The sequence below is a fragment of the Penicillium arizonense genome, assembly GCF_001773325.1.
Source record: "Penicillium arizonense strain CBS 141311 chromosome Unknown PENARI_contig025, whole genome shotgun sequence".
Taxonomy (NCBI): domain Eukaryota; kingdom Fungi; phylum Ascomycota; class Eurotiomycetes; order Eurotiales; family Aspergillaceae; genus Penicillium; species Penicillium arizonense.
The window spans coordinates 14,627-39,921 of NW_019173302.1; the positions used below are offsets into that span (position 1 = coordinate 14,627).

At 46.4% G+C, this 25,295-nt stretch overlaps 8 protein-coding genes across 8 annotated transcripts; 4 read left to right on the forward strand and 4 right to left on the reverse strand.

The window, feature by feature from the left end:
• Positions 1–2,163: 2,163 nt before the first annotated feature.
• PENARI_c025G05797 (hypervirulence associated TUDOR domain-containing protein) lies at positions 2,164–2,547 on the reverse strand (the record flags this gene model as incomplete). The annotated part of the gene is made up of 3 exons (XM_022635815.1): positions 2,164–2,229; positions 2,298–2,360; positions 2,452–2,547. The coding sequence occupies 3 exons, from the start codon at positions 2,545–2,547 to the stop codon at positions 2,164–2,166; spliced, it is 225 nt and encodes a 74-aa protein (XP_022484365.1).
• An 871-nt stretch (positions 2,548–3,418) lies between these two features.
• On the forward strand, positions 3,419–3,866 carry PENARI_c025G04115 (uncharacterized protein; the record flags this gene model as incomplete). The annotated part of the gene is made up of 2 exons (XM_022635798.1): positions 3,419–3,435; positions 3,518–3,866. 2 exons carry the CDS (start codon positions 3,419–3,421, stop codon positions 3,864–3,866), a joined length of 366 nt encoding a protein of 121 aa, XP_022484338.1.
• A 1,478-nt stretch (positions 3,867–5,344) lies between these two features.
• Positions 5,345–5,979, reverse strand: PENARI_c025G00360 (fungal specific transcription factor domain-containing protein; the record flags this gene model as incomplete). The annotated part of the gene is made up of 2 exons (XM_022635759.1): positions 5,345–5,351; positions 5,402–5,979. 2 exons carry the CDS (start codon positions 5,977–5,979, stop codon positions 5,345–5,347), a joined length of 585 nt encoding a protein of 194 aa, XP_022484263.1.
• A 3,221-nt stretch (positions 5,980–9,200) lies between these two features.
• Positions 9,201–10,548, forward strand: PENARI_c025G11147 (glycerol-3-phosphate dehydrogenase family protein; the record flags this gene model as incomplete). Its single annotated transcript, XM_022635867.1, has 3 exons — positions 9,201–9,244; positions 9,308–10,419; positions 10,472–10,548. 3 exons carry the CDS (start codon positions 9,201–9,203, stop codon positions 10,546–10,548), a joined length of 1,233 nt encoding a protein of 410 aa, XP_022484337.1.
• Positions 10,549–10,623: 75 nt separating this feature from the next.
• PENARI_c025G04042 (putative phosphatidylserine decarboxylase) lies at positions 10,624–13,117 on the reverse strand (the record flags this gene model as incomplete). The annotated part of the gene is made up of 3 exons (XM_022635797.1): positions 10,624–10,630; positions 12,212–12,770; positions 12,853–13,117. 3 exons carry the CDS (start codon positions 13,115–13,117, stop codon positions 10,624–10,626), a joined length of 831 nt encoding a protein of 276 aa, XP_022484334.1.
• A 2,822-nt stretch (positions 13,118–15,939) lies between these two features.
• On the forward strand, positions 15,940–16,772 carry PENARI_c025G06327 (uncharacterized protein; the record flags this gene model as incomplete). The annotated part of the gene is made up of 4 exons (XM_022635822.1): positions 15,940–15,954; positions 16,023–16,233; positions 16,430–16,522; positions 16,594–16,772. 4 exons carry the CDS (start codon positions 15,940–15,942, stop codon positions 16,770–16,772), a joined length of 498 nt encoding a protein of 165 aa, XP_022484303.1.
• A 3,527-nt stretch (positions 16,773–20,299) lies between these two features.
• PENARI_c025G06934 (uncharacterized protein) lies at positions 20,300–22,561 on the forward strand (the record flags this gene model as incomplete). Its single annotated transcript, XM_022635833.1, has 3 exons — positions 20,300–20,603; positions 20,654–21,959; positions 22,024–22,561. The coding sequence occupies 3 exons, from the start codon at positions 20,300–20,302 to the stop codon at positions 22,559–22,561; spliced, it is 2,148 nt and encodes a 715-aa protein (XP_022484284.1).
• Positions 22,562–22,803: 242 nt separating this feature from the next.
• PENARI_c025G02923 (uncharacterized protein) lies at positions 22,804–24,435 on the reverse strand (the record flags this gene model as incomplete). Its single annotated transcript, XM_022635786.1, has 3 exons — positions 22,804–22,810; positions 22,912–24,320; positions 24,388–24,435. The coding sequence occupies 3 exons, from the start codon at positions 24,433–24,435 to the stop codon at positions 22,804–22,806; spliced, it is 1,464 nt and encodes a 487-aa protein (XP_022484289.1).
• Between the last annotated feature and the right edge of the window lie 860 nt (positions 24,436–25,295).

The window sequence follows — 25,295 nt, forward strand, 5'->3', positions numbered from 1 at the left end:
GGCTTTGGCAATCGTGACAATAAAGGATGTGATTGTATTTGGGGAAATCGAGTATTGCCAGTCGTTGTAGAGCTTTCCATCTACGTATACCAGAAATCCAACCAAAAGTGCGATGCTGATGATGCTGAATATCGCACCGCTGACTTCCCAAATCCAGGAGCCGGCTCGGTCATGCTTTTTCTTTTTGGGTGCATGTTGGATCTTTCGTCCACCTGTCTTTGGTATCGAATCTTCTGTGGTACGCGGGGATGTAGATATATTGGGTTGGAATTCATAGCCGTAATTGTCGGGGCTTTTGGTTGAGCTGTCTTGTTTGACCTCACTCTCATTTTTTGATGCTGTTTAGTTTGGCCATGTGGTTTGTGTTTGAGACAGGGTATCTGCAATGTGCTTATCAGGGTTGCTATTCTCAACCTAGTCATCAACTGCCGAATAGGAGTAGCCTGGTGTCATTATGGGACATGTCTAGTCAGATCATATTCCCAGTGAGAGGGAGCGATGAAGAACTGTCAAAGGAAAAAGGAGTAATAAAGAATGCAGATGTGGGGAGAAGTCTAAGCCACATTTAGAGACACCAAAGTACAGAGCCCACGGCGGTGGTATTCGTACGCTGATCATCTTTATACGGTTAGTTGCAGAAGAATACACGAATGGTTGTGGATCCAGTCGCTATTGATCAGCTCTCCTTGACTGAGGAGGTTCACACCCCTATTATTGGGGCGAAGCTTTTAGGCTTACAATACAGTCTAAGTTATCCGTTGGGAGCCACAACGTGCCTATTTTCTCTGGTGTCAGCTTTCCCCGGTGTCAATTCAAAGGAATCATTGGCTCCAAAGGAGACAGGGTGACGTTGGCAGGGAAAGTGCGAGACAAATGAAGGTATAGCCGAGTGAACACATCAGGGGCTCAGTGAGCGCCCGCCGTAGGTCACCCTGCATTGCGCGATCGTCACACTCACGGTGTAAAGTTCTCGGGTCGTTTCCGTTCGCCTTAAAACACTTGGTCTCTTGGCGTCTGCACATAGCCAGCCACCACTGCTTTCACGTTGACGTGGCTGGCCTGTTCCGCCAAGAAATACCGCCCCTTCTGCAGGATAGCAGAACGGAAAAGACGGTGGAGATGGAGGATTGTGATTGGCTGTTACGGAATCATTTGTTATGGCTTTACTCGATGTCGCTTCCATCCAAAGAGGCCAAATGCTGTTCGTATTCTGCCATCAGCTGGTGTTATGCAAGACGCAGGCCCGCCATGCCAGCATGGAATAAAGCGCTCTATTGCGATTCAAGAACTTCATGGTAGGTATCCGGGATAGCCTTCCACCTTGGAGAAATTGCCAATCCTGACATGCTAGGAGTGTTTTGATCTTCGAACTATTGGCTTTAATCTAGCTCTCTATCATGTGAGACACTCCTGGATCTTGCCAGAGAGCCCTACCCTCTATACTATATCGATTGATAACATCAAAATCGTACAAATAATTGGCCTTGAGTTTGGCACAAAATCCACAACGCTGGAACACTCAAGATTATGCCAATCCCACGCCACAATTTCCTCCGCTCAGCAGCGGACGTAGATAAGCACTGGATAACAAGACAAGCCACAAGCACCGAGCGTGACATAAATGAGTTCCGCACTGTATCCAATCATCAATTTCGTTATCCCCACAGTCCAAGTTGGTCCCCAGGTCGTCGGTCCATTAACCGACGATACGATAGGATGACGGCAGGTAGCACGCCATGTTAGAACCGCTACATTTAGAAGTACCGGTCAGTACCGTTCAGCCTTGGTACGAATCATTTCAGAAAGCGCAAAGGGGCGGTCGTACTTCTTGTGTTGTACACGCTCTAGTACTGAGGGAACCAATTGAGTGGATTTATTCAAGAACTATCCGTGAGATCACTTTTATAGAGGATCATATTAACCAGATCTACAATACAGATACACATGAAGCGTGCAGATGCTTAATCAGACTCGTTCTTAGTGGGTGGTAAAATATCACTTCTCAGATTGATAAGTTATTTCATTCAGCAATCTTGATTCAGCTAAGATAAGATATTTGGCAGTCTCGCAACACAACAATCCTTGAGCACCCGAGGTGAAAAGCAGGGCGCTTTAGAATAACCCAACCGAAAACATACTGACTGCGCTTATTTAGCTCTTCCATTACTTGATCTCCAAAGTGCCAGGATTGTGTGCCACCATTTTACCATCCTTATTCTCGAAGCGAACCTATCAAAGGAAATGTGCCATTAGCATGATAAACTAATCTAATTCTAAAATCGTATCATTCTACTCACTTTTGGCGGGTTTTTCACGTGAACTTCTTCCGCTCGTTGCTGGTCTGAGATGATCTCTTTCACCTATAATATGAGGAGTCGTTAGCGCACTCTACCCACTAGGCTCATATATGTCCAACCAATGGTTGTTCATAAGATGTTGTCCTTTACTAACGTGTCCTTCATGCGTTCCGCCGCGGATTTTGGTAACAACATAATCACCAGGATGGATGATATTGCCGTTCTTGTCCTTAACTTCGTTATCACTCATTATGTTGAGAGTTTCTGGGAGAAAATGGAAGAAGTAGATAAGAAATTGTATTGAGGATACTAGAATTATAGGGATTATGGCATCTCGCTACATATATCCGTTTGAGCGATGATTGCTATCCATGGAGTCATGATGATCTCATATAGACTTCATCCCCACAAGTCTATCTAATTAGCCGCCACAAACCCATGGCACTAACAACTTATCACTGCCTAGTGGTGATAAAGAAAACCTTGGTTACCACGGTGGCTGATCGAGTGATACAAATGGGTACCCGTCCATGCCAATATCTGCAACGTAAATACTGCACGAATATCTTGATTGTTGATCCATTAGCATCTATGCGCACTCAAAATACAGGATGTTCCGGAACAATTGTTACTAACTGCAACTCAACCGGTAAACTATGCTGGGGATGCTTTTCCTCTGCTTCGTTAATCTAATGGCTAGAGGCCTCCGAAGAAAAGTAACCAGGTTTTCTAGAAGTGCGGGTACAGGTGGAGAGTGATCGCCAAGTTCGAGCTTCTGTCACCTCACTTATCTGGGAAAAACTTAATTTCTTCCTTCTTGTTGTTCAGAGACCCGCTAACTTTAACCAAAGCAAGCTTTTTCTGGGTATCAAGCGAGTTGTACCCATCCAAAGTATATCTCATAGCACATTAAGAGCAAGCAATTATAACCCAGATACCTTCTGGGTATTTTGACCCAAGGAAACCATATGACGTCATGAAAACCTGCATGATGATTCCGCCGTTTCTGTCTCCCATGCGTTCCTTATAGGATCAGCTAGCGGCCGTAGTCGACTAGAAAAGAAAATCTTCATGCAGAAGAGCGATACAAGATTAACTATACAACCAATCCGAATATCGACATGGAATCCATCAAAACGTAAGTTAGGCAACGGCGGGCAGACTCCCACCTATGTCCAGGGCATATGGTCGCAGATTATCTAAACTAACAACTGATGCAGAATCGACGAATTTCACGAGTTGGTCGAATGCAAAAAGTACACCATATTGTGCTTTGTCGGTTCCAATGTTTCATCTGGATCTGTTGTGGAAGCAACCTACACGCACATAACTACCGCAATACCCACTGAAATGCTAAGCATAGTCACTATTAACTTGAATGAAAACCCCGCTATCTCCTTGGTTGCCGATGTTAAGGAAGAGATGATGCTCGTTTTTATGAATGGGAGGGAGATAGCAAGACATCATGGCATTGCGCCTGATCAACTGGAGTACGTGGTATCAAAAACTTTGTGCGGATTGGGAGAGGCCAAAGAAGGCTTCGCGCAAGCTATTTGCTCGAAAATTTGACGTGGGTCAACTGCACGTTAATCACAGGGGTGTGTGGTTGCTGCGTTCTACCGGCACACAGATATTGTGTATTGCATCTATGATCTGGCGGAGACAGGTCACGCGCCACGGTAGCGTTTCCAGGCGATAATAAGCTGTTCCTACAATCGAGGATTATCAGTAATGCTGTTTGTGTTTCGGGGGACAAGAATTGGCACAAAATGTTCGGACCCCTTTAGTAAAAGGCTTGAGTGATACTTAACCTTACCATGAAAAATAGACGTGTCATGATTCTGCGCTGCAATTGACTATCCACACCTCACTGTTGTTGGCCGGTGCTATAATTCAAAGTATTCCACCAGGGCATACTGCATGGTTTGCAAGTTAATTTGCTGCAATCATAATGCCAGCCTGAGGACCGAATAGGGCACTTATTTATTCATGCCGGGCATCTGCTATGGCCTGATAATCGAAGGGCGGCGAAAAACGATATCCCCACAATGACCACAGTGTTCTTACTCTTTCACACGACCCTCACCTGCGACAGTTTACTTGCGAATAGATCAGCTTTAGAACGTGCGGCTCCAAATTGAGGTGTCTCTCATAAGTTCCTGTCCGGCAACGCACGATAACTGTGTTCAGATAACCTTGTGAGGTTCAGAAAATATTGCCTAGACATTAACGCGTGCTGATAGTAATGAGTGCACCGCACGACATTACCAACCAACCACAGACTAGGATATATAAACCGTCTGGGATTACGTTCAAATCACTCGTGGGGCCCATCTCATCCCTTTGTTACTGTATGGATGATGATATAAGGCCTCATATAACATGAACATAACTATTCGCAAGCAACTGTCGACCTACCAGTTACCACCTGTTTGTACATCACATGCTTGGCTCTCTTTGCGGAAGGCGATCTGCTAGCACCGCATTGGTCCTTTATTTCGACACCGTATTTAGAACTACGTAGGAGGTGTATTAATTCAGGCTCTGCGAAGAATTGGGCACAATCCGTCCTCTACGTCGTGTGCAAGACAATTTGGCATATGGGATGTGCCGGGAATAGAGGAAGAATAGCTCTCATTCAGAGCCCATGAGAACACTAGCTACCTGGCACTCCTAATGAAAATAGTAACTCATCAAGCATTGGATCTGTCGGGTGTGAAATGTAACAAGACATGTCAACGTCATCACCTAGTACTCCAAATGGATACTGCGAATTGTCGAGAGCTGCTTCTGCTAACTCTAGCCCTCGAAAAAGCGCGTCATCACCGCTCCTTTCAACCTGTGCATTCTCTAGTTGCGACGTAGATCCAATGCTATCGTGATCCTGGTGACTTGTCCGATCGTCTAACCCCCCTGAAACGATACTTTGCGCACGAGGAGTCGTAGTAGTTGTTTCAGGTGTATGATTCGCGTAAAAGTCGCTCACATCTGAGCCCTTCTGTAATTTTATTCGTTCGATGCAGTCCTTTAACAGTTCAAAAGCCCGTTTAGCCGCTTCGTCCGTCCCTTTAAGACAGAGCAGCCAATTCATTGCTTTTTCAGACGCTGCGATCACACCTGCAAGTAAGTCGGTGTACTTGGCAGAGCCCTCACCAGTCTGACAGAATTTGAAATCCTCGACTGACATATGCAATAGCAAAATTGTGGTGGCTTGAACAAGGAAATGTAGGAAGGTCCACCAAGGCGCAATACGGTAGGCCCAGTCTGCATCGGGCTGATCGGGAAGGAGAGAGATCATTGCTAGCGAGGAGCGTAGGCAGATCAAAGCGCTGTCGCGCTCTAAATGAGAACGAAAGGCTCTGATGCCAGTCTCTTCATTTGATTTAGGAAGAGAAAAACAGGGTCGGTTCAGGACAATACGGGCGCTGTAATAATGCAGCGACAGAGAGGCCTGGTATGGATTCATGTTACTGCGTGCCCGGTTGTCGTTGAGCTCTTGAAAACGCATGGAGTTAGGTAAGCCAGAGCACCACTGGTCCATCTTCTTGTTGTAGAGGTCAATACGTCTTCGGACGTGTTTCGTCTCATCGTGGACGTTATTGTAAATATGGTTGATTGCGGTGTGCGAGATGAAGATTAAGTCAATGAGGCAAAAGAAGTAGAGAGAATGGTTGGGAGCCATGGTCCTTAGCGTTTCATGTTGGGCTTCGGGTTGTTGCAGGAAGATTGTCCATTGAATGGAGCTGTCAATGACCAAGCGTTCGTGACTTGATACGCCAACCCCAGATGGGACACATTCTAGTCCTTCGGATGGGCGAGGGGGAGGCGCAGAGGAACTATTTCCTATACAAGATACCCGGCCGGTCATCATAGAAAGGAGGTGCTCTAGTAGAAAAATCGACCACCACAGCCTCCTTCGCGATCCGAGGGACTCAACGTCGAATTTCGCGTGTGCGACTTGGAGGTGGAGCCCTAAAGCAATGCTCGAACGAGTTGCAGTACCTATCATTTTCCATGCTCTGTAGCAAAGTCAGACGACCAATGGCAAAAGTTACGCTAGCGTTTGCGCCATGTCAGTAGTGTTGGGTCTCATACCTATTGATTCGTGCTGAAGCTAAAAGAAAGAACGCAGCAAGAGTCTCTATTTGCACCTGCTGAAGATCCTCGTAATCAATTAGAACACTCTCAGATATATTGAGGGATTGCGCGCGAGCAAAGAATACGTCCCCATCCTCCTGAATATCTTGCCCTATCAAGGCGCAATGTTTTCTGCCAATGGCAAGTACCAGATTGAAGACGGCCAACCACTTTTTCCCTGGATTAATCGAACCTGCCAAATACAGCCGGCGGACTTGATCGGTAAAAAGATCCTGTCGAATAATAGGGAAAGATGGGTGGACGCTCTCGAGGTAAATGGAAATTAACTGGTAGGCAAGCGCTTTCGGCGGTAACACGTAAGGATTGCTCGTTCCCAGGTTGGATATATCGGCCGAGTCAAGATGGTAGTTCAACGAGAAAATGGGCGCCTTGGTGGGATCCTGGTACTGCCGGTAATCTCCAGAAAACGGCCCAGTGCCTCCCTGGCGTCTAGTCTCCAAGTCAAGGCGTTGCATCCATGCGACTTCGGAACTTTTTCCAATATAGCCGGTGGCCCTGCTCTCTTCACTTTGGTTGACATCTTCCTCCACTACATCTACTCCATCTAACGACCCGACGGAAGAAGATGAAGCACTGGAAGATCTGCTTCTGTTGGCACTTAATGACGAGGAGGGCTTTATACGTTAGCGCTGATCATGATAACGTATGCCTTGTAGCGCGAAGAGATCTAGTCTCACCTTCAAAACTTCATTGATCCTTCTCGAGAGCGATGCATCAACTTCACAAGATAATTCTTGAAGAAACTGTTCGTAGAAAACAACTTTTTCCTTTGCTGATTCCATTTCTCTCCGCTCTCTCGACAGTTTGTTTTCAGAATAGACACATGACTCCAGCGACTGAGCTTCGCACTGCGCACATATCGGCTTGTTGCCATCACATTTCCATTTGCGCTGCCGACACGAGTTGCATGCCCTCGCAGTACGTTTGCCAGCGGATTTGTGGCTCTCTTTTCTCAGGCGCGGGATAGGAACTCTGGTAAGCATCTTGACACTGTCTGTGATGTGGCTTTCTCACAAGTAAACCAGATCCGTCTCATTCCTTTAACAACAGATAGGAACGGAACGAATATTTGCGAGGGAAAAATTACTACACTACCTCGAGAAAAGGATTGATGATCAATTGCAGTGGGGATCGATCCAGTGTGTTTCAGTGGCCCCCTCTTTTCTGTCGACAGTTTGTTGACGATAAGGACGATTACCTGAGCGCTGCTCGTTTCGTCAATGCAATGCTCGAAATGATAGGTAAGCTTGCTTTTAACACGATCGTAATAAGTTGGGAGATGGTGCAGCTATTCTGTGTTACGCCCTTCTAGTGCGACGGAAATATTGTGTTGCCCCTATTTGAAAAACAATGCGGGCCGCAGAAGTAGCTACGTCAATGGCTCTCGAAAAGCTTTTGTGGCAAAGCAAAGGGGCATTTGTTCGTCATCGGCATGTGCGGATAGAATAATACTAAGCAGAAAGGTTCAACATGAACAACTGAAAACAAATTTCACGCTGCATTTAAATGACACACTTCAATATTAGTCTATTATGAGGGAGTTGAATTGTATTACTAAAGCCGCAGAATGCCCTCCAGGCGCACCTCATGCCAAAAATGTGCCGCAGCTCTCTCATTTGGCCGGGTATCTGTTCCTAGCGGGCCCACCCAAGGTGGGGGGATGGCGGGTACAAGGGCACACACAACGCAAGTAAAAGCATGTTTACTATGCACAGGTAAGCTTAGTTGCCGTATGCTTCTGGAAAACGAAGGAATAAATTGAACAAACCATACGATCTAGCATCCATGACTTCCCAAGTACTGTTATTTTGCCCCTAGCTGACAATAACTGAGAGCCCGCAGTTTTCAAATGGTTCCTCTAGAGACGGCCAAGCCCTTTCGAACCATAAGACCCAGAATCCACGTCATTTCCCAATACGCCAGCCCCCACTAACAAAAAAAATCGTTTCGTCCGCTCACTGAATAGAAGGGTGAGCAGAGGTGAGCATAATGAAAAGAGAATATTCCGTTAGTGCCTAATAACACCTATCAGTTAATACCTTAGGGGGGTTCTACCACCAAGGCACTAACCCATTCTATCTTCTGGCGTAAAATAGCGCTAAGGCTCCCTCTATCGAAGCTCGAGATGATCTGTGATATGATACTTAGGGAATCCCTGACTATATTATAGATAGCTAGAGAGCTGAATATAGTGAGCTTTGAATTGTTAATATTCGTAACAATCTTATTAATATGGAAGGGTTAGAGCGCCTCCTACTCGTGTCGGACGACGACGAAGTATCACCCCTCCGATGCTAAATGGCGTATATAGCTCTCTTAAGAAGCCTACTCGAATGTTGATTAATAAGCTAACAGAAGCCTGAATAAAATGAGGGAGATGAATTGAGATAAGCATTTGGTGTTTGTAGGCCCCCATTACCTTCTGGTAGTTTTCCGTACTTAACGGCTCATATGACATCATGATGTGTTATTGTTAAAACCAAGCATAAAGCGGTAGAGCAACGCGACTTTGCAAAGACGGGCGCAAAGTCCTGTTTTGTGAATATTAGACATTCGGCAATCTCTTGACAGCCCATTACATTGCAAGATCCCACTGAGACCCTTATGATGTTGAGCTTACACAATAATGATTCATGTTTGGGTGCCCGCGACTTTGGCAAATAAAATTTTATAACTTCCCTATATCCCACTCAATAGTTTGCAGATTTGTAAACAATCGTGATAAATCCAAAGTGAGACTTCAAAATGTCGCAAAAGCATAAAGTTGTCGTGATCGGGTCTGGGAACTGGTAAGAGATCTTTGGACCCGCATCATCGTGAACTCAGTAGCTCACTAACCGCACAATGCAAAGGGGCTCCACGATTGGGAAAATCCTAGCCGAAAACACTAGAGAACACTCTGAACTCTTTGAAGAGAATGTCTCGATGTGGGTGTTCGATGAAGATGTTGATGTACCCGATGATAAAACGCTTCGCGACCAACTGGGCGATAAACCCGTGAAGCTCACACACGCCATCAATACAGTACATCAAAATCTCAAATACCTTCCCGGGATCAAGCTTCCAGTCAATCTCATTGCCAATCCCGACCTCCAGGATACAGTCAAAGGAGCGTCTATTCTTGTTTTCAACCTTCCGCATCAATTCATATCTAAAACGCTTGATCAAATCGATCATCAGCATCTCCCTTATGCGCGAGGTATTTCGTGTATCAAAGGGGTCGATGTCGCCGATGGGACTGTGACGCTCTATTCCGAGATGATCATGGAGAAATTGGGGATTTATTGTGGTTCTCTATCTGGTGCCAACATCGCGCCTGAGGTAGCCGCGGAGAATTTGTGTGAGACTACTATTGGATACGATGGGCCTCCTATGGATTACAAGCAGCCGGATGGCTCACCTCAAGACAATCTAATTAAAGTGGACGAACAGCGCCAAAGCAAATCTAAACCCAGCCACGTTAAGCTGCACCCAGTTCCCCAAACCTATCCTCATGTGGATTCCGGCCTTTTGAAAAAACTCTTTAGCCGTCCATATTTCAACGTTAATGTTGTGCGGGATGTCTCTGGAGTGGCACTTGGCGGCGCGCTGAAGAATATCATCGCATTAGCTGCCGGCTTCGTTACAGGAAAAGGTTGGGGCGAGAATACAAAGGCCGCTGTTATTCGAATTGGTGTCCTTGAAATGGTGCGATTCGGGCGCATTTGGTTCCCTCAATCCGTGGATGAGAGAACATTCACAGAAGAAAGCGCTGGAATAGCTGATTTGGTAACATCTGCCAGTGCGGGGAGGAATTTCCGGTCTGCATGTCACGCTGTAGAGAAAGGAGTCTCTGTCGATGAGATTGAGAAGACGGAGTTAGGGGGACAGAAACTCCAGGGAACATCCACCACTCGCGCGGTCTATGAGTTCCTTGAGAAACAGGGACAACGCGAACAATTTCCCCTATTCGTGTTTGTTTACGGTTAGTGCATACTTATTGTGTTTTAACGTTCGAAGCTAACGGTCCATAAAAGATATTCTGGAAGGGCGCACGACAATAGATAGCCTCCCAGAGGTTTTGGACAAGGAATCGAAGATTAAAGCATATTAGCTTCGCAAAAGATGCATGGCACCTACGTGACCGACGCGCGAGACTGAGAACCCTTTCTAATATCATGCATTTTGTTTATAATCTTCTAAGTTGTTCCGTTAGTACACTTAAGTATTATATCGTGTGATTAAGAACGATCGAGCAAAGCAGTTAAGGAGCCGATCCTTCTGGCCTAGAAAATCTTATCCCCGAAAGGCAATATACCTAGGTTCTTTAAATGGTGGGAAGCTTAATTAGAGGAAACTAAGTTCTAGATCCGAAGGTCGAGGGTTCTTAACTGGCTGCATTCGCGAAAATCTTTCGAAGATGCGAGCGATATTCCGGGTTCTGAACCTCGGGCCGCTAGCCGTGATCTATTATTAAAATAAAGATATTTATAGCGTTTAGTATAGAATTGCTAACGGCCCTATATATTTTCGCATTCTGCCTGGCTACCTAATGATCTTTTGACCGGAAGCCGAGGTTCTTCTACCTAGAGACAGGACTAGGATAGCTAGCTTATTCCACAACTATCTAATTCCAGATGCTTATACCCGAAGTCTGGGCTACAGGCTAAGTGTCGGCCACAAACTACATAGTTCTATAATAAGGCCCTCGAAAGTTGGCCTATGATGTTGTATACATTTTATTTGATCCAGAAACAAGAACCTCGGATGCCGGAAACATAGAGGTATCCCATATAATTGAAAACTTATATCGCGGCGACTGCATTGTTATTGTCAGAATCGAGGTCCGTGGGTGATATCAGTTAGGCTCAAAGGAATTGCGGAGATAATAAGTTGCAGTGAGGGGACAGCACAGCCACCTATAGTACAGTTAAGTCGAAGAAACATCCTAACTAGAGTGACCGAAGTCGAAGGTCCACGGCATTCGATAGCTTTAGTAAGACACTCTCCCTTGGCCCATTGAGCCGATTAAAGTCAAGTCCAATATAGACACCGATATTAGTTAAGGCGCGGTGTTCGCGAGGATATGCTACTATTGCTTTAATGTCGCGAATGGGATAGAAAGACTTAATTTTGTGGCTTATGAAAGAAGCTGCTTTTTATTTTAGATCCTGGAAAAGGTAGCATCCCAAGATATGCCGGCCCAGATGTACAGTTATCATCCTGGAGAAGGGTTTGTTATATGTGAACACATCGCAGGTTACTTAATTTTGCCTATACCACACTCTCGTTACCCAACGTAACAGGAACCGCGCGATCTCCAATGACTTTTCACAACCTAACTAACATTAGACTTAGGCAGCACTTTTGATGGCAGAACTGCCTATACAGAAATGCTGAACAAATGATCGTGATATGTCAACCATAAGATTCCAGATACTACCATCGCAAGTTGTCAGACCATTTCGATAGGAATCAGTGAGACGCCCTATCCTTTGCGTGGGGTGGGTCCTGATGTCTTGCACGCTTTGCCTAGGCTCATTCCAACCTCAACATCAGTCATTATTTCCTGACGGCTAAGGCTTTCTAGGTCATTGTCGAATTGTATACGGCCTGGTTGAAACAACACCAGTATGCTTGAACCGCCGAACTGAAAAAGACCGATCTCATCACCCTTCCTGACATGATGGCCAGGCTTTTGTATTTCATCGTGAATCCTATTATCACCAATGAGACATCCGAATAGCCGGGAAAGTTGACATAGAGGTTGAACTTACCTCACTGTCCCTACATCTGTAGCACCAATGGCTACAAAGAGAACATCGCCGAAGCATTCACTTTCGATGCAGACACAAGACCTGGCATTTTCCGTCAAAATGTTGACCGAACTGTGCAAAGCAACCGGGTCGACTTGAAAATAGTCTCCCGAGATGTGCTTATGCCACTTTACATTTCCCTCAACCGGTGAGTGGTACCGGTGATAGTCTTGCGGACTAAGGCGGAAGCTTGCAACGGCGCCATTTTCCCATGTTACTGCAAGCTGATCATCTTTGATAAGGTTCGCGATCGTGAATTCGTTGCCTTTCACCCACAGGGCTTTAGTCTCGTCCACAGTTGGGTATACAACAACTCGACAGTCAGCCACAACGACAGCTTTGGATGGATCATTTGCGGCATATATCGGTCTTGCATTTGGGCGATGCTTCCGAACAAAAAAGTCTTCAAACGTAATGTAATTTTCCGGATCAGAGGGCTCGAACTGAGACATATCAATGCCATAAAAGTCGATAAAGCCTTTGATCTGCCTATGAGACTTTAATTCGCCTTCCCGGCGCCCTATCGAGCCTTTTTAGCATATTACCAGTAGAGTAGAGATCAAGGGAAACCCTTGGGTCAAAGATATGGGGTCATAACTCACCTGCGCTGATGCTTTCCTCATGCGTCCAAAAACGCAGAAGACGAGTCCGATCAATCCACTCCGTGACGGGATTGAATAACAAGAGGAGCTTGAGCTTTTTCTTTATAGGTTGTTGCTCACGCTTGTATGTTCCGCTCTTCCGATCAACTGTCAGCCAGCCAATTTCACGCTTCTGCAGTAGATTTAGGAAACAAAGAATAGCATCGAGGAGCCGATGGATTTGGCCAACGAGGAGTCGATAGATTTGGCCAACGATGTCCAACATTGTCGATAATGAAAGACTCCGTCTACCATAAAGATATTGTCAAAATCCTTTCCTGCAATAAAGCCTTGAAGATTAATCGAAATATGGCATGGCAGAGTCGCCGGATTTTGACTTGGCCAATGGTAATTGCGTCATTGTTAGGTCATCCATCACCACCCAGACGTCGTACATTACCGCCATCGGGCCAAAACAAAGTATTGTATATTGCCCACATTATATTTAATATACATTGATTGGCTCGTACAGTCATAAGCAATAAGTCCTTTCATACCCCCTTACCTTTATATAATTTATATGCTTAACCCGAGGCACTCGAAAATGGGCAAAAAAGAGGGTGAAAAAGAGAGGCTAATTAGGCGACAAAAATAAGTATAACTGCATATTCTTGTGGAGACTTCCTAGTATTCTGTCAATAGCACTGTAGGTAACATTCAATACTCCGTTTCCTACCCATTTATTAGGCGTATCAGATGCAAATGCTCAATTTCCTACCAACTGCCGGCAGAATTCGTTTTGGCCTGATGGCGGTAATAGACTGCCGTAATTGTGGCAGAACGCCCTGGGAACATCTTTAAGATTCTTAGCTGAAAAGCAATTATCGACCCATGCATTCATGAACCCTATATGACTACTTTCTCTTCGAAATCTTGATTTCATGATACAGTATCAGGCTCTGAGAGGTCTGTCTACGCCATTAGCAGCCACAGTGGTTGGTTGTATGCTCTTTGTGGATATCAACCCGTCTGCTGTGCCAGACTGCCATCGTGCCATTCCCATTTCAATACGTAGAAATTTTACCGTTGACCGACCGATATATATGCGGGGGAATATACTAAGCCAAAGCACTAAGCGTTCGTGTTGAGACTTCCCCAGGAAGCCAATTCTTGATCAGCTAATGCGCAACTACTTCTTCCACGTTCATCCACTTTTGCCACTGCTCAATGAATCAAAGTTCTGGGAGATGTATAGTGCGCAGTAGCATTCCCTACACGATGCACTAATTAGAAGCATATCGCTGCTCACGCTTCAAGCAATGTCATTTGCACCTTGCAGCTTTGTCACTTCAGAAAGTCTTCTCATGGTTGGCTCAGGAGTGTCCAGCATGCCCAAGAGAAACTTTATCGTCATTTCCAAGTAAAACTTTCCTGTCTATTTGTGCCGAGGCATACTTTGCTTATTCTCAATAGTGTTGTAGTATTTAGTGTTAAGGACTTGTGTCTCTCTTCGTCTTTTTCTTCCCAACTTGTGGAGATAGCGTAACATATCACATAATTGAGTGTATATATATGTATTGTGCATCTTCATTCCGCGAAACATCCGCGTAGATTGAGTAGGTCCCCGGTTTAACCAATGTTGACATCAGGATGATCCACCGACTATGTAGCTATTAATGAACCTCAAACAATACCTGAATCATCCTCCCTCTCGGACTTTCACTCAATATCTGCAAATCACTTTCTAACTTTCAATCAAGACGATATTCCCATTCCTCCCTCAATTTGCCAAACGTTGGTTATTCGGGGATCCGACGGGTTCCCAGACAACATGGACCAGAAAACGCTTGCCCAGCGACAAGACCGATGTTGAGGTTGAGCTTGAAGAGAGTAGAGATTTGAATGCACTCCAACAATATCGATATTATCGCTATTATCACCTTCTTGGACCTGCCAGCCACGATCAGTCTGCTGATTTCCTGAATATCGAAACTGCCCTCCGAGAGACTTTCCAGCAAGAGATTACATTGAACGAAAAGCTCATTAAAGCTATGACAGAGAACGGATGTCATGATCACTCAAAATCTCGAGATATAAGAGAGAAACTTGAAGCTTCAAATAGGAAGTATTGGCTTCTGGAGCGCGACTGGTGGGTATACCGAAGCGGGTTCGACGAAGGGCCTCTGACAAGAGGGCTCGACTTATGGAGGTCGCATCCTAGGTGGTATATGCATCATTTTCTCGTCGACGACTGTGCCGGGAGAGGGGGCTGCTGTAGTCGGAGCTGTGGGTGTTGCCTCCACCGTGAAATGAGTCTGGCACGCAAGCTTGGAGTTGGGCACTGTACGGGTGAATGCGGATGCTGTATCAGAACTCGGGGCTTTGTTCTCAACACGAAGGAGAAGAAGAGGATCTCTATACGGTTTGGGCTATGTTCCGAAGAAAATGACCCATACTATCGCCGGATTATTCTTGCTTCGATATGGGGATTGCTGGATGGGAGCCATGATAGCCCCTTTGACGTGATTGACGAGTCAGTCAGATCTGATCATGTTCTCCCTCCCATGGGACTTGCATACCATGTGGACCCGGAAAGAGACTACCTGTCAGATGGAGATGATGATGAGTCAACATCTACGGAAATCCTATTATAATTATAACGATAATAAGAAAAACCCTATCTAGTTGGCTATTAGTTATTGTGTTCAGCATGCTTATTCTATTCGCCTGATTGTCGCAGATTTATCCGCTCGGTGTCTAGCGGTCTATACACCGTAATGTAAGGTTTGCTAAACTATGAAGAAATCTGGACGCCTAAATAGATGTGCCATTAGGGATGAGCAGTTACTAGAGCTACCAGAGTTTTCCACATCGCAGCGGCAATAATGCAAGTGAACAAGGTGGAGTGCTTCACCAACTAATCGTACCTATGTACCAATGTAGATATATTAAAAGTACATTGGTAAGACTTCATCGTCGCTGATAAGCTCGCTGACATGATTTGCCTCACTCAAGGCGCCGGGGATTTCTCAAGCCTGTCGCAAATATAATGCAATTCATTTCAGGCAAATAGTAGAAGGAAATAGTAGAGGGAAATAGCACCAAGTTATGGTAAAGGAGCCGGTAAGTCACCTTAGGAACAACGAGAATCTCAGTACTGCTGATCAATTGCATGAATATCTTGCCGGCAGCACGCTGAGGGTCAAAGCGAACAAAGAGGCGAAGGTCGAGTCACGGCTTCACGGCCGCCCGTGGACAAGTTAAAGAGTGGTGCTTTGGCCGCCAGCGAAAAGTTGCGAGCATTGAAGCTCAATGGAGCTTTGCTAGCCGACGAAACCGGATTTGGCAAAACTGAACAAGCCCTTCTCGTGACCCTCATTACCAGCATGACAACAAATTCCGGTAAGCCAACACTGCTTGTAGTGCCGGCCACATTGATCTATCAATGGACCTCCGAAATCTAGAAGAATTGGCCCGGTCTTAGATTCATCCTATCCATTCTGGACTGGGAAATTGCTCGACGACATCCTCACAGCCAATGCGATGATCGAAAGGGGCACAGAGGTCCCAAGATTATTACGCTATCTGTTTGTAAAAGACAGTGCTACTGCACTGAGTTTGGTTATCCTTACCTCCCATGAAACCATGATTCACCGTCATGGGAAAAAGGAGGAGGAGATCATGGTACCCGGTGTGCCTCATAACCCACTGGAGTTCAAGGCCAGTGGCGAGCAAGTCTGGAAAAAGGAACCAGTTAAAAAGTCCACATGGAGTGCATACCACCCAAACACGTGGGGCTTGTCATCCTCGACGAGGCACAGAGCGAAGTCGGTGCCTGGTTGAGTATCCGTCGTCAGTTTGGGGATGCTGCGCGGCGCGAACGAGGCAAGAGACTCGAAGCTATGTTTGGTCTAGAAAAGAACTTTGACACTGGTATATGATAATTAATACTCCCTCTTTTTACCCGCGCGGATTTGGGTAATACCGTCAGCTGTTTGTTGACCAGTCTATACTGTTAAGATATCTATGGGATATACAACCACGCACCGGCACGCACAGCGACCGGTGGCGCTAAACCTGAAGGTTCATTATGGCAAATTTTGCTATAAGTTAACGTTACTTTCCAACCTACATCTTATATGGTGCAAGTCGAGATGACGACGGAAAGACCACGATATTGCGTGGTTTGTAGCTACAAATCGTGATTTTTCAGTATAAGCCGCGCCAAGGATATGGTAGCCGCCGAAACACCCCTCCTGGGTCGTCCTGGTTCTCTTTTCCCAATCAGAAGCATCGATCAAAGCGTTGACATCGCGACTGATAATAACTATCCTTTTCGTCGTCAACTACAGTTTGGAATTCCAATACGAGCCGCAACATGTTAATTATTGTTGCCTATCATAATCTTAACAGTTGGCTACTGGGGACAAGACTCGGCCCGTCGCGAAAATGTTATGGGGCAGCAAACGACCAATAATAATGGGGTAACTTACTACCCACGGTTTTCCTCATCTGTGGCCAAATGCATCACGGGTGGGTAAGAAGTTCTATCAATAGTAGGCCTTACAACCGCACCTACTTTTAATCGTATAATTTATAAGTTACACTTATCCACAAAGAATTCCAACCACAAGAAATTACCAATGCGGTACGTATTTTGACCATGAGACAGTTTGATACGCACTCCGCGGCAAGCTCCTCAGTCCAATCAAGTCTTCCGTTAAAATAAAACCTCGACCCACACAATAAAAGGCACAGACAAAAGAGATTGGAATCAAAGCTCGAAGGGGGATTTCCAAGTTGGGATCCTGCTCAGGATCAATATTCCTAAGCCTCACAGCAAGACGGCTGATCCATCTGTTTTTAGACTCTCTTTTCTGCTTCAGTGTAGCTTGTTCCCTTGCTTTTGCTAACTCCGGTTGGAACATTTTTCTGTGAAAGTATAGCGAAAGAGGACCTGCAACCAACGCAAAGGCCAAGGTATTCACACTAGTGATACGCCAAAGTAACTTCTCTGTCGCGGACGGAAAGGTGGAATTCCAGGCAATAAGAAACACAGAGCTGAAGAGAAGAATTGTCGGGGCACAGATTATCTCCGCCTGGGTATCCACGTTTGGAATGAAATGACTTGGAATACGATCATATGGTCGTCGCTCCGGCCGAGTAAATAGCGGTATATGTATACAGTGCAGGATTTGAACGTAGTATTTCCAAAATCGAGCACAAAACCACTCATCCCGCGAGAGGAACTCGAGTGGTGTTTCATACCACTTTGACCCGGAATTTTGACCAAGATTATTCCGAATAATAGCCACGGATTTCTTAGGCTTTAAGATGATTGGTTTGTTAATATCCATAGGTTTGTGATACCAGCAGTAGGATGTCACGAGAAAGACCAGAATAAAGGAGAGGGTAGTGAGCTCGAGGGTGGTAACAAAGAGTCCCTGGGCAAAACGAAAGATGCAGTTTAAAGAGAACCATAGGACTTGCGCTATTGTCAATAATCTACCTGGGTAAGCATAGTGAATAAATAGAAAGGAAATTTCAATTAAGGTAGACTGTGACTTACCTAGCTAGTCCATCTGCTTTACTCTTATCATTAATTTCCTCTTCTTCCAATATCGGATATTCAACGTATCCCTCTTTGACTAGGATATAGAGCTGCTTGGCGTCCAAAGGGAATGAAGGTAGAAAATCTATTTCCGGGGACTCTATCCAAAAGCCCCCCATATCGGCAAAGAACGCATGCTTAATAGTCCAGTCTTTATATCCAGCCTCGTAGAAATTCTGCTCCGTCAGCTTCGACATCACAACAACGTAAGACTAATTTATAACCCACTTTAACAGAGCAGCGCGCAGATGACCATTGGCCCAGAGCTAGCATCAATAGGAATTCAGATCCGAGTATTGCAATACAAGCAAGATCGAATTTATATCTCCATTTTCTGAATGTGCCATCGGATGGGGCAGGCAGATTTGGAGACACGGATGTCCAGCAACAGAGAATGATTGTGAGAACGCAAGTGGATAAAATGCCCCACGTCCCTCTCCCGTCGGGCTCAGGGACCCAGTCACGGGTGGTTGTGATACTGTCGTTCATGATTGATACGCACTTGAATAAGATGTAGGATCAAGGTTTAGAGGAAACTTAATATAGCCATTTGAGTCTACCTAGCCGTAGCGCACTTTCAGGCTAGTGGCTAATGGAAGGAGCCCGAAATAGCATTTCGGCACTGCGGTTTGATTACGCGCCCCTAAGATTGAGGGATATGCAGGAGCCTAGGAAATGGGTAGCTGATCAGCCTGAATTCAGTCCAGTAATTGTTAAATCTGCCTTGCGACCGCGACATCGCCCGTGATGCACGAGCACTGCCTCGACCGCCCATGGCGCCTGTTAAGGCTTTGCGCGGGTCAGCAAGGTCCCCTTTTAACTACCAACTTGGGAAAGACAAAACTTGGCGACGAACCCAGTTCAGCTCCTAACTGCCCACTCAATTCTCGGGTGGCTATGTGCAGATGCCAAGAGACCAAGAGTTTCCAGGCGGATCGGAGTCTACCCAATCAGGTTATACTTGATTTTAGCTCACACCTCTCTTCTAGCTCATGACTACAAATTGTGGTGACTCTTCCATACAACCTCCGATATGGTGTAAATGGCAGTGATGGTGGAATGACCACGGTTTGGCATGGTCTTAAATCGAAGGATCGTGATGATTACCCCTAGAAAATTTAGCCAACTAGGTATAGCGCTGGCATCGACGCTACACCTAGTCAGTTAGTGAGTGGATACTAGCGTACATATTGAAAAGAGTTGACCAGCCGAAGAGGCTAAGACCACTGTATATGGAACTGTGAAAGCGCTTTTAACATAGGTGTAAATAGAACGTAAAAGGGCCGTGTCTATCTCTCGAAGAATTTGCCTTAAAATTATTCTAACCTTCTAAAAGGCTACAAGTATCGGATAGCTATTAATAGGCCTTCGTGCGGTATCCAGAATATAGGAAGGCCCCTTTAAACGGACAAAAGCTGCGATGCTATGTATTAGTACTGATCCAAACACCAAGCCCGCCATGTCGTCGTCCTAACCCGGACAAGAATCGACCCCTAAACCGTTGCAAAATGGCACGAAATTTGAAAATTTGAAAGCCTGGCAGCGTAAAATTATTGTACACATGATACACAAAAATACTGTGATTTAATTTCTAGATTAAATCACTTTCTGGTCGATAATATACTAGACGTAAGAATCTTGAAACCAATATCGCAGCTAGAACGAGCGCCAGAGATTGGATAAAGTGACTAACCTTGATCGGCTAGCACCAAGCTCAGTCGTCTATTTCTGTTGCGGCTGATTAAAAACAAGGGGCTCCAGGGGTTACTATTCCCTAAGACTCGAGCTTCTCTCGAGCTTATCTGCTGAGATCGCCATCCCCCTGCAAGCCTGCTGATCACATCCAACCAACGCATCATGACGGCCAGGCTTTCCCGAAGCCTACCACAGGTCAACCGCCGTGTCTTCGCTGGGTTATCTTCCCGCGCGATACCTCGCGTTGCGAATGTTAATGCCAGTGCCCGTGCTGGCTTGGTGGCACATCGCAATACCTGGAACCTCGCGCCTTGGACCTGCCGCGTAACACAGGCCAATATCGCGCGATATTCCCATACAGATTCTGGCTCATCGGTCCAACCAAACCCTTCTATTTTTGACGTTACCCCTTACAGGGGATCGAGTATCACGGAGAAACATTGGATGAGCCAGGACCTACCAGTTGGTATGGTCCTACTTGTCTCTGCGTCACTGTCACTTCACTAACCAAATCAGTTGCTACCTTGATTGAACCGCAAGCTATCTTGCATTTTATCGAATTCATAATGCATGGTATTCTACCGAACGGGAAGAAGACCAATTTAGCTTTACCCAATTCAGATGAATTCCCACTGTTCATGGCTCCAAGTTCACAATGGGCGCCTGCACCGTTCAACAAGGCCGCTCTCTCAACTGTGCAGAAGGCGATAGAGCAGATCACGGGCCCGGAGGATTTGAGCGGGTTGTGCCACATTGGGCAGAATATTCACTTTCTGAAAAGTTGCCTCTGGGGAGGCCTTGCCCCCGTGCCTGCATCGCGGTGGCGCGAAAAAGATCTCAACCACCCGGACAATTTCACAATCGCCCATGAATACCTGACCTCCGTTATTGCTGTCTTCGAGTACCTAAATATTCCTCAGATCAGGACTAACATGTGCGACACCTTCAACAAAATATCTGGTGACTTCGGAGAAATGCAGGACGCCTTGAATGCACGGCGCAAGGCCCAGGGCAACCTTTCTCCCGAGCTCAACCTTGTTGCTCTTTGGGAACAATTCATTCGCGCGCTGTACGAAGTCATGACCAGCACCGCGCATTCCTGGGTTCTGGCCCGCGTTGCCGAATTACGTGAACGGACATCGGACAGCTTCAGTGCGATCCCGGCTGATAATCCAGAAGGCCCAGAAATGAAAATCTTCTCACAGCGGTGGACCGACCTCATTGCTGTCACTTCAATGGCAGATTTCAATATTTGGATATCCATGGATGGGTACAACGGCTACGATGCGCCCTCCGAGATCATCGCAGGGCTACACAATCCTAACTTAGAGGACCAAGACAAGAACTACGGGTTTTCCAAGCTCCTGTTTGACCGACTCGCAAAATGCATCGAGGCTCAGAACGAGGCTGCAACGGTACAGGGCCCAAGCGCGACGCAGAGTGACGCGGCCCGCCGCGAGCGCCTTTCTATTAGCACAGTAGTACAGAATGAACTGCGTGAAAAGATACGCGGCCGGGTGCCATCGCCGCAGCCACCTGTACAGCCCTGGATCCAGCAACTCCTTCGGGCGCAGGAGGCGAGCTTGGACATGCACCCACGGGAGAGCCACGACTGTGGCTTCGGGTTAGCAATCTACCGCGCAGCGCACAAATTCTCCGATGAGCAGTGGGAAAGGCTACAGCGGGACTTGGAAGCTCACTTGTCGGCATGGAGTGATGACGTCCAGCGCGCAGACGAGCTCAAACCACTGCTCAAACTGCATTGGTTCGACTGCAAGGAACTAGGCATCGACATAACTAACCCTATAACAGCAGCAAGGAGGTTCGACGACCCTAATCTTTCCATTGCAAGAATCACATGAGCAAGGGACTAATGCTGCTCATAGACACTACCAACAAATCCGGTCCTTAGACGAGTGGAACCATAAAATAGCACCGTCTGTTTTCCTTCTCATCGATTACATGGGCGTAAACTCATATCTCGACGACAAATTCTACGCCTCCTTCACAAAGGACAAAAGCTTCCTCAATGGGGACTTTCAAGGCCATGTCCTGGCTGTCGGTGCAGACTTCGATGATAGTGCCACTGCAAACGAAAGTGCAGACAGAATAGCCAATGAAGACCCACAGGATGAAGGCTTTAAATACCCGGGTCACATGCGCATCCTAGGTAACCTAGTCTGGAGCGAGCTCTATCCTATGCTAATGCTGCAGTCTGTGGAACTTGAGGATCTCTGGCGGCAGGCGCGAGAACATCCGATGAAGATATATACGGGGCCGACAGTGCCGAGTCAAGTTGAGCCATGGAAGGAGTGGAATGCCACGAAGACCTTTATGATGGATAGCTTTGTGGAGTTTCTAAAACAGAAGAACCCCACCTTAGCAGGAAAAGTAGAAGGGTTGAGGAAGGAGGGGTCTCTTTAATTTATAGACAACATTTTTATTTTGATATATCAATCATCCCAACCGGAGGCAACGAAATTTTCCAATATGTAGTTTAGTTAATTGCACTACAATCAAGAATGAAAGATAGCAGGGAAAGATCCAAACTGGTCTATTTCAGTGTCTTTTTGACATTTTCGATTGGTATGAGTTCAAAAGGTCGTGGTGTTTCCACATTGACAGTATATAACATGGCATGGCGCTAGCGTCGACGATCTACTAGCTTATCTACTTGCTTGTCTACAGAACCATGGCAGTGCTTCCATAACTAGTGTAATTACAATATAAAGACTAAGCCCGTCCTTCGTGGTGTCCCCTATTTCGTTACTTACATCGAAACCCTTCCCGAGAAGATCATCCCTGAAATTGCCGAGGCTGCAAGCGACTGTTCCTCATCAGAGTGTAAGGTACCAGAAACATCAGGCTCAGCAGAGTCGTCCGTAATGAGATATTCAAGCTCGGGCAACAGAACAATGTCCTCTGGGTAGTCTTCCCCAGATGCTTCATTCCATGCATCAAATTGGACTGTGAGCTCGAACTCCGAATATGCGGGATTCTTGAGTTCTGCTACAACCGAGTCCCACCTTTCCCGGTTGATGTTGACACTCAGGTGACGCTTTGCCCCCTTTCCAATCAGTTTCATCACACAAGGATCGAGCCGCACAGGGGGACATAGGAACATCTGGCGCAGCATTTGACGAAGCTGTCTTTTGGAGGTAAAAAGTCGTATATCATGGCTGGGTTTGCTGAAATACTCGCTCGGCATATCCTTTGCCTTCACCTTCTTCAACTCAGAGATCAAAAAGTCTCTGTCATCGGTGAGAATCTCTTTGTCCCACACAATTTTCATGTCAACTCTGGACAACAGCGGACTTTCATCCAGTCTTTCCGCAACCTGCTTGGCGAGCTGGTCCTGAGTGATCGGTTCGCTCTCGACCCATCGCATAAACGATGGAATGCTGGCCACTGGGACTTCTGCTTTGCGTGTAACTCTACCCAAGGTCGCGAATCTTAACCGCCAGGTGGGTTTGCCTTTTGCAGTGCCCTTTGGGTTGCTCTTGGACGTGCGCTTAGTTTTGCCCTGAAACTGGATGTCATGGAGAAAATGACGGGTCAGCTGCAAGCATCTGTTGATTGATTCCATGCGGGTCTCGTTTTCAAGTGGGCCCAGAGCAGGGAGGACGATGGGCAGGTTTGCAACTTCTTCCGGAACGTCTTTATGGAATATCTTTTTGAATTCAGCCGTCGCCCGGTCAAATTGAATGCGATTCTCTGCAGGATCGTTCGTTCCCATCTCGCGAATAGCTATTTCAAGCTTGAGGAGAGATTTGGCGATGACGCGCTTGGTGGCTGCCTTCTCTCCCTCAAGAGAGTCTTCTTCCTCGTCGGCCTCGTCTCCTTGCTCGCCGGCCTGGGGGTTGAGGATTTCGGCGGCCAGTACTTCCTCATGATTGAGAATCATCTCCATTACCCCATTGAAATGATTTGTTGTGTTCTGGTGAAACGTCACCACGGCATCAAGGACGGGCCATGTCAGCAGAAAGGCTCGCAGCTGGCTGGTGCAGTCAAAGCCGAGATAGCCGGCTAGCCGGGTCTCGGTCAGATTGGTCCGTACAAATGTGCCAAAGTTGCTGGGATCCCCGGGCTGGTCTGGTCCAGAGGATGTCTTGGGAACTTTGGAGGGCTTCTGGTTCCCGTCGCGGCTGGTGGGGCGTTTTTTGCCCGGTGGAGGTGGGTTGGCCTTCATCAAGCGTTAGAGCATGCTCCCTTGGAGAAATCTAGCATGGGATGTGGGCCTGATAGCTTACCTGGCTAGCTTTGCCCGCCTTAGGGATCTTGCTGGCAGTGGAGGCCATTGTTCTTTTGGTCTCAAGAAGGTTCTGCCTCTCAAGTCAGCCAGGTGCCTCGACGAGTTTCAACGGTGTGGTCTGTGGGAAAGTGTGTGTCTCGGGCGGCTTGAAGTGCTGATGGCTTCAAGAAGCTCAACAAAGTGAGCTTCAGTGGGAGGGATCAAGCTGGAGAGGGAGAGAGGGCTCGTAACAGTGTGCATGGATGAATGGGGTTTTCATCAGGAGATGTGCCACAGCGGGATTTCTTGCCTGGTGAGAGTGAGAGGACTCGCAACCGCAGAGAGAAGTGGATTTTGTAGTGGTAATGCAGTGGAAATGAGCTTCTCCGAAATCCTCTGGATCAGATGATTCCAGAAAGCTCAAAAAGGGGAGCTTTGGGGGTAGTAACTAACCTGATAAGCTTTTTGGGTGAAGGATGTGGATGTAAAGTGGCGATATGGAGGAAAAAGAGATGAAATGGGGAAGACAAGTGAGATTTGACTCGTTGCCTACCTGACTCACAGAAGTCGCGATTATGTAGACATCTGATCTGCTAATGGCGAGAAGAAAACTCCAAGGTTTCGAACTGATATTTTGACCCAGGTTACCTCCATAAATCTGTGGACCATCATCTAGACTAAACATTACAATGGGCAACCTTAAACATTACTTTGTGGATGTATCAAATATGAGGAGAAGTCTCACTATTTATCTATGTTACTGTTTCTCGCTACGGAAACATTTGGCCTCGCCCTCGAAGATTTATTTACCGCTCCATAACAATTCGTGAGAGACTGAGCGACGTAACTGCATTTTCTGGCCAAGTTAAAGATAGCAAGAGAAAGCTAAATAGAACAGAAAGGTGCTATAAGGATGTCGGATAGCAA